Below are 8,225 nucleotides of genomic sequence, written 5' to 3' on the forward strand. Positions count from 1 at the left end.
CGGGACCATGTCGGCGGAGACCGCGAGCGGCCCCACGCAGGACCAGGTGGAGATCCTGGAGTACAACTTCAACAAGGTCAACAAGCACCCGGACCCCACCACGCTGCTGCTCATCGCGGCCGAGGCCGGCCTTTCCGAGGAGGAGACGCAGGTGAGGCCCCGCGCCCCGCGCTCCCGGACCCCCGCCCGGGGGACCCCGTCCCCGGACCGCGCGCCACCCACGCGAATATCACGGTGCCCCTCGCCCTCGCCTCGCCGCCCTCCCCGATCCCTCATCGCTCTTGCACGCGCTCCGGGGCCGGTTCCCGGGAGCCCCGATTCTGCATCGCTCCTGCCGCCGCACCCCGCCTTCCCGGCTCCCTGGCGCCCCCTCTCCCCACCCGTGTACCCCTCTATCCCTAGCCCGCGGGGGCTCCCCAGGAGCTGCTTAGAAATCTCACGTTCGTCCTTCTTTCACTCTCCTCTGTTGCCCGGGATGAGCTCTCTCCTTTCTCCGGGTTGGGAGGAGCCCCGTCCGCTCCGGCCTCGCTTGCCCGGGCTCAGTTTCTCCCCTGGGCGCCCTTCCTGAGGTGCCGCCTGCGCTCTGAGCCCGGCGCCCCCAAATCTCTCCGCGGCCGTGTCAGAGCTGGAGGGGACCTTGGAGATCAGCAATAAACTCAGTCCTCAGGGTTGACAAAGGAGGAAACTGAGGCCCAGAGAGCGGGGCTTGCCAGGACGGCAGGGTCCTTAGCTCCACGCGGTCGCCTTCCAGCTTCCCCGGAGCCGCAGAGCTGAGGTTGCTCACAGCCGGGGAGCTTTGGTTCGCAGATCTGAAAACTCCCGGGCTCTCAGGTGTAATCTTTTAGGGGGTGGGAGCAGATGTCCCTTCAATGCGTGGATTTTTAAATCTATTTTTAAAGCCTCCTACATTATCCCGAAAATTGTTTAGGATAGAGAATGAAACACTATCCGTGATTGTTAACCTCCAGGTGCAGTGTTATTTGGTAACTCTGACTTTATTTTCCCTTTGGTCATGGAAAGACGATGGGTGATGCATGATGCGTACTGCTTGGAGCTGCTCTAATCTAGCACCTCTCCCACGGAAGCCCAAAGCACTTCGCACCTCTAGCCTCAGCTCTAAAGCAGAGATGTTCTTGTTCCTCCCATTGCACACACCAGAGCATCGGACGGCCTCTCCTCTCCACGAACCATACTCACATGAGGCTTCAAAGCTTGTGATGGACTAAGACCCTCCACCCCAACTCCAAAATGATTTTTATGAATTGAGCCAGGCACACTTTGGACAACTTGCTTCTAGAAAATCCTTTCACTCCTAAGTCAAATAGAAAGCCAAGCATACCTGTTTTAGCAAAGGGAACAGCAGGACTTAGGAGAAGGTGATTTGCTGTAACCCAAGTCTCACAGCTCCTGTTTCTTGGAACCCGTGAGGAGGTGGCCTGCTGAAGTTTTATTATTTAAAATCCCATGCTATATTTAGAAAAGAAGAGTCATCACAGAGACAGTGATTACTCATCGTTTAAAGAGAATGTTGTGGATTTATTGTGGGCACCGCACCAGCTGGGGGTCTAAGTTCTTCTCAGCCTCTGATACTCCCATAGTGAATTACCATCATCCCCTTACCTGTAAGGCAGAATAATTACGTTGACCTTTGTAATGGCTGAAACTTGCCAGGTGTTGTTCCATGCACCCTCCAACTATTACAGCGCGTATTTGTCACAACTATTCGCCCTGTTGTTCAGGGAAGGGACCCAAGGCCAGAACGGTTAAATAATTTGCTCAAGAACACAACTAAGCAGCAGAGCTAGGATTGGAACCCTGGCAGTCTGGGGCACCATCCAGATTCCTAACCAGGATGCTATGTTGTCTCCACAGAGGAGGAACGCAGACACCTAAGGGGGCTGGGAGGAAAAGACTGAAATTCAATTTATATTTCTTCCTGAGTAAAATCCATGCATTAAATGACAGCCATCCCAGCTATATTCAATCTTTCCTCAAGATTCACCTTATATTACAGAACTGACATGAAATCAAGCGCGGGCCAGGAAGAAAGGGCACCTGCTTCTTTGTGGTTGAGGTCAGCCAATGGAGACCCCTGCACAGCAGGTGCATCTGCCCCTTCTCCCATTTCCTCTCTTCTACCTCCCTCCAATGAACAGATGGTAGACCCAGCCCTGAAACGAGTGGGTGTGGGGGTGAGTCAGCCTCACAGCAGGGCCCCTGGCTTCCTTTTCCTGCCATGGGGGCAACACCTCTTCCTCCCCGGGCTGCCATAGCTGGGCCTGCCTCTCTCTGCCTTCCTTTTTAGACCCGCAGGGAAGCAGCTGAGAGCCCAGAGCTCAGAGAGAGGCAACAGCAAGTTGGGGGAAGAGGCTTCCAAGATATCCCTCTGTCATCCCCCCTCAGGTGGGGGCTCATCTTCCAACTCCCCATTCTTTCCACCCCCACCCTCCTGCCCCCTTCGACCCCAGTGAGCACTGGCATGTGAGAATGATCTCATCTTTAATCTTTCAAACAGTATTTACATTTTTAAAGTATCTTTTATTTTTAAAGTGTCTTCTGGAGATATTATGCCAATGATGAACTTTCAGACATAAATAACATTTTTATTTATAGCAGGCTTTGCAGGGGCCCTTTAAATAACTCCTGGAGGCCAGGTGTGCTAGGCCTCCCCATAAGCGGGGTGTCAGCACACCCAGTTTCCATTCTTTATTAGTGTTGCCCCTTTACACCACTAATAAAGGGCACCAAAATAATTTTTACTTCATATTCTGATTGCCTCATCCCTGACACCCCCACCTCCAGAATTTGAACCATATTATTTATTTTCATAGAACAAGTTATGCGTCAGTAGAAAAAATAAACAGGAGATGCTCCTGTGAGACAATAACCATTGCTGATGATCCGGCAGGGGCACGAGGGGCTAAAAGGTGCCACATTCTCTGACTGGGGGCTTTGATGACCTCTTACTAGCTGTCCCACTGCAGGACAATGTCCTCTGCTGTGGGAGGGGGCGCCTATGGGAACCCAGAATGACGTGAAGGGTGACCTAATGGAAATAACTTTTTAAGTTGCGTTTTCTGAATAGAATAGGTTTTTCTCATGGCAGTAATTTGATATCTCCTACATTTAAATGAGATAAACCTGACAGAATGCCGACCCCTGTGTCTTCCATTGTTTTGAAGTCAGTGTTAGGAGCCTCTGGGAAAGCTCTTTCATCAGCCCCTTGGGAGGTCGCCATGATCTGGCGTTTTCTATTATCACTAACTCGAGCCCAGTGTAGCTGGCACTGGTTCTCAGAGAGGTTTCCAGTATTTTTATCTGCTCTTCGTGTCCTGGGACTATTTCCAGAACTCAGTGGTTTCTAGTTGTAGACGTTTTACCAGTGGAATAAAGACCTCTAAAGGTCTCCCCCTGAAAGGGATGAAATGTTAGTTACTAGAGAAAAGGACAGGAACAATGTTATTTTGCCTCAGCCCCTCCCTATCACAGTGTCTAATTATCATCTGTTCACTTGGAGTAAATAAATCTCCATCAATGGGTGAGGGTAATGAGGGCATTCATTTATAAGCAAGCGAGGGATGAATGTCTTTCCCAGGGGATGACTGAAACAATGAAGAGCCAGGTGGAAAATTAGTACTGATGTGAGTGAGATGTGGAAAGATTCAGCTCTACAGGAGGGAAAAGCAAGCAAGGTGTTGGGTGGTTTTTGTTGGACAACAACTGCTTTGCTAACTTATTATATACACTAGAGACCCAGTGCATGCAATTTATGCACAGGTAGGGTCCCTAGGCCTGGCCAGTGATCAGGGCCGATTGGGGCCTTGCTTCCCCAGCTGCCGGCTGCCAGCTGCAGGCCAGGGCCTTGCTTCATTCTGCACCGCCTCTTGGTGGTCAGTGCACGTCATAGTGAGCGATCAAACTCCCAGTCTCCCGGTTGAGCTTCTGAGGAGACACTTTGCATATTAGCCTTTTTAAAAATATATATATTTTATTGATTTTTTACAGAGAGGAAGGGAGAGGGATAGAGAGTTAGAAACATCGATCAGCTGCCTCCTGCACACCCCCTACTGGGGATGTGCCTGCAACCAAGGTACATGCCCTTGACCAGAATCGAACCCGGGACCCTTCAGTCCGTAGGCCGACGCTCTATCCACTGAGCTAAACCGGTCAGGGCATATTAGCCTTTTATATAGAGAGATACTTGGTTTACAATATATATCTTTAGAAAATAGTCGAGCTTTTCTTGAACTTTGTCCCATCCCCTGATGTGAGGGTTCCGTTGGTTAAGCATCTAGATGCCATCTCACCAATTCACAGCTGTGGTCCTTGCAGGTTATTTTCGGTAGCTGTACATTAATATTCTGCCTCACGAACAGTGTCAAGATGTGGGTGGCTCTTCTGAATGAAGCCAGCTCACTCATTTTGTCCTAAGTGAATCCTGATAAAAACGAGACTTTCCTCCTCCAAGTTTTAATTAGTATTTAAAACTCTGCCCTTTGTTCAGCTCTGGCAACTGGAAATCCTATTGAACCAGACCTAGTAGCCTTGAAAACCCCCATAGAGCTACCTCATTAATGAAGCTGGAGCCATGCTGCCCTCACACCAGATTTCAGAGTTAACTAAACACACACAGATTATAGAAGAAATTGGTGCCCACCTTTAGCAATAGAACTTTGGTTAAAGCCACCAACGTCACATGAGCTCTCTCTTCTCCTTAAGGTTCGTTATCCCCAGGAGTGAAATATAGCACCCAGAGAGCAGCCCCCAAAAGTAAGGCTTCCCTACGGGTGGGTAGTCTGCTGTCCCTGGCTTTATAGGACTTTTCTCGTTGCCACCCCACAGTGCCAAGGTGTATAAGACAACTGACCTTAACAGCTGTGTACAGCATTTCAGTGTGTAAACTCTGTTGTACAGGTAGGGGGAGTCGCAGGTATGGTCCCATGCTGGGCAGCCAACCTAGCATTGGTGGTGCAGAGCCCTGAAGTGTCCCGCGGCCTCCCTCCCTTCTATCTCCACAGACCTTGATCCTTAGAAACACTCCTTCTCCTGTGGTTCTCACCCTTTCTTCTGATCTTGAGCTTATGCCAAACTGCCTTGCAGTTCCCTCGATCTCTGCAGAGATGGCATCTTCCCCAGCACAGCCCTAGAGCCTGACTGTTGGTTCTGAGGTTACATGTGCAGCTGGGCAGGTGTCCATCTCTGCTAAGTCAGAACCCCCGATTTATTTCTCACAACATTTCCATCAGCACAGTCCAGGTCTAGCATCCCATAGCTGTGCTCTTTCTGCTCCCCTTCTGTCCCCTCATCTGCTTACCCCTAGAACAGGTAAATTCTAGAAATCCCTGAAGGGACAACTTCGACCCCTTGAGCTTACCTCTTTTATAGTTGAGCTGACAGGTGCTCTATTTTTAGAAACTTCCTCAAGTTCTCATAGCCAATTGGTTACAATAGAGCTTCCTGTTGGCAGGACGCGGGACTGCAGGGCCCCAGGTGGTCATCTACCCAAGCAGCGGGACATGAAAATATCAGCATTCTAAATGTACACCATGGTGTGTGAAAGGTTGGGAAGGACCACGGAGAATAAAGTCTGACTCCCCATAGAGTCCTCTAACTCATCCTCTCCCAGGTCCATCAATGCTTGCTGCTTCTATTTCTCACTAGTCCCTCTTCCAAGTTTTTGTTTTGTTTTGTTTTGTTTTTTAAATCCTCACCCAAAGTTATATTTTAATGATTTAGAGAAGAGAAAAAGGGAGAAAGAGAAACATTTATGTGAGAAAGGAACATCGATTGATTTCCCCCCATATGTGCCCCAACTAGATATTGAACCCACAACCTAGTTATGTGGCCTGACTGGGAATTATGTGCATAGGTTGATGCTCAACCACTGGTTCATAGGTTGATGCTCAACCACTGAGCAACCCTGGCCAGGCAATCCTCCTTTCTATTTGGACCACAGAGGCCATCTTTTAGAAGGGAATGGACATCATTTTTTTCAGTATGTGACAGGTAATTTTTCACATTTCACTCCTCCAGAAATGGTTTAAGCAGCGCCTGGCCCAGTGGCGGAAGTCGGAAGGCCTCCCCTCAGAAGTCAGATCCGTTACGGACTAAGGAGATGGTGGGCATTGGCAGCTTCCCTCCATGAAGACCACCTGCTGTTTCTCTCCTCGGCTTAACCAAGCTGTTTTGGTTTGTCAGTGTAGTGTTGTATGTTCGCTGTGAGCTGTCCTGCTATTTAACACAATGTTGTATTTTTTTAATGTACATAACTAGAAAATATAATAACAATAGGAAGCTATGTGCAGCTTCTGTGTCAAGCAGTGGCTTGACTAGGCAAGTGATGTGGCTTGCCTTTCCCTTTAGGTCATGATGATAGATGGTGTGAAAATCATCTAAGTTTGCTTTTGATCATCACCTCCCAATAACAATTTACTTTCAACATCCATTTCAGAGCAGGCAAGGTCTCTGTTGAAAAGATAACGTGACCAAGAGGGAGAAAGATTTTCCTTCTGAATCTACTTCCCTAAGTTGTTTTCCTTGTGTTTCATTGAATACAGTGAAGTTGAATGAGAATACAGAGGAATATTTGAGTCATTCCGATTTCATTAAGTAGTTCCTTGGATTAAAGCTGCATTAACTTAGAAAGAACCCAGTTAGGCTAAAAGACAGAAACTGCACAAGTAATAAGACAAAAAAGCAAGTAACTAAGAAAAAAAATCTACTAAAGTACTTGATTTACATTATTTAAATGCTTTTGTTAAGTTTATTTTGCTAGCCAAAGTGAACTGCTTTTTGTCTCTAAAATGATATTCTAAATAAAACATTAACTTTTTGTTGAAAATGCACTGAGTCCTCTGAATTTTTTTTTTACTGAATAATAAGCAGATCAAAGAAAAACAGAATGCCTCCATCATAAGAGCCGACTGACAAAAGAGCTGTCATTTTCCAGATTCTTGCTACTCAAAGGGTGGTCTGGGACTGGCATCAGCAGCATTAGCTGCAAGCTTGTGAGAAATGCAGAATTTCAGACTCCAATGCAGACCTATCAAATCGGAACCTGCATCTTTCACCAGGTCCCCACGGGGTGTACATGCACATGAAAGTTTGAGCAGTACTGTTCTAAAGGACTCTGCAGTCCATTTTCACCCATCCTTCCTATATAATAAAAACATAATATGCAAATTGTCCCCTCTACCAAGAGCTCATCTGGGAGTTTGACCAGGAAGCAGGGCCAGCCAGTGGAAGGGCCCCAGTGGTGGTGGCAGGTGGCAGGCGGCAGCCAGGGACCCTACCAGTGCACAAATTTCATGCACTGGGCCTCTAGTTTTCTATAATAGCACATTAAACGTTTTAACAGTCTATTAATTAAGGTTGTGTTTGACTGTATGAACAGAAACTTGATTACAGTGAATTAACCAAATAGACTTTTTGTCTATTTCTTTAAATGATTATTGTTTTTACATAAAACACCAGCAGGTAGGTGGCTCCCTAATGTTGTCAAGGACCTATGGTCATTCTTGTCTTCCTACTTTGCTATCTTTAGCATGTGGCTCTTGTGTTCGTGGATGCAAGATGAATGCTTGGTCATTGAGTCTGCATGTCAAGGGGGAAAATAAAGGAAGAGAAAAAGAATAAGGCCAATGCCAACTAGACTCTCCCCTTTAAAAAGTTTTCCTGGGAGCCCCCCACCCAGCAACTTCAATCTGCATATTATTGGCCAGAATTGGGTCACATGGCCATTCCTAATTCAAGTGAGTGTGGTAAGGTGAGTATTTTATTTATTTATTTTAAAATATATTTTTATTGATTTCAGAGAGGAAAGGAGAGAAAGAGAGAGAGAGAAACATCAATGAAGAGAGAGAATCATTGATCGTCTGCCTCCTGCACACCCCACACTGGGAATCAAGCCCGCAACCCAGGCATGTGCCCTTGACCAGAATCAAACTGGTGACCTCTTGGTGCATGCACCACTGAGCCACACCAGCCCAGCCCATCTAGATGCTTTTAAAAGGTATGCCTGCCTGGGCTTCAACCCAGACCAATTAAATCAGACTCTCTGGGGATGGAACCCAGGCATGAAATACAATGGTGTGCCTACGACATAGTGAATGTTCAATTATAGCTGTTATTATCATCATCATCTATAATTCCTTTAATTCATATTGGGCTTAAGGCCCAATTTGATCCTGTTCATAGTCCTGCAGAAAAGAATGATAAATCATCAA

The 8,225-nt window shown here is 47.2% G+C and overlaps 1 protein-coding gene across 3 annotated transcripts in view; it reads left to right on the forward strand.

The window, feature by feature from the left end:
• The window catches only part of HOPX (HOP homeobox), a 48,633-nt gene extending 41,792 nt beyond the window's left edge, over nucleotides 1-6,841 (forward strand). For all 3 annotated transcript variants that reach the window (XM_006757786.2, XM_006757785.2, XM_015560082.1), the window contains 2 exons: nucleotides 1-151; nucleotides 6,034-6,841. In XM_006757786.2, coding sequence (XP_006757849.1) covers nucleotides 8-151; nucleotides 6,034-6,111 — 222 coding nt within the window. In that variant the 5' untranslated portion in view covers nucleotides 1-7 and the 3' untranslated portion in view covers nucleotides 6,112-6,841. The remainder of the gene's footprint in view (nucleotides 152-6,033) is intronic.
• Nucleotides 6,842-8,225: the final 1,384 nt, after the last annotated feature.

This window comes from Myotis davidii, unplaced genomic scaffold (genome assembly GCF_000327345.1).
Source record: "Myotis davidii unplaced genomic scaffold, ASM32734v1 scaffold173, whole genome shotgun sequence".
Lineage (NCBI taxonomy): Eukaryota > Metazoa > Chordata > Mammalia > Chiroptera > Vespertilionidae > Myotis > Myotis davidii.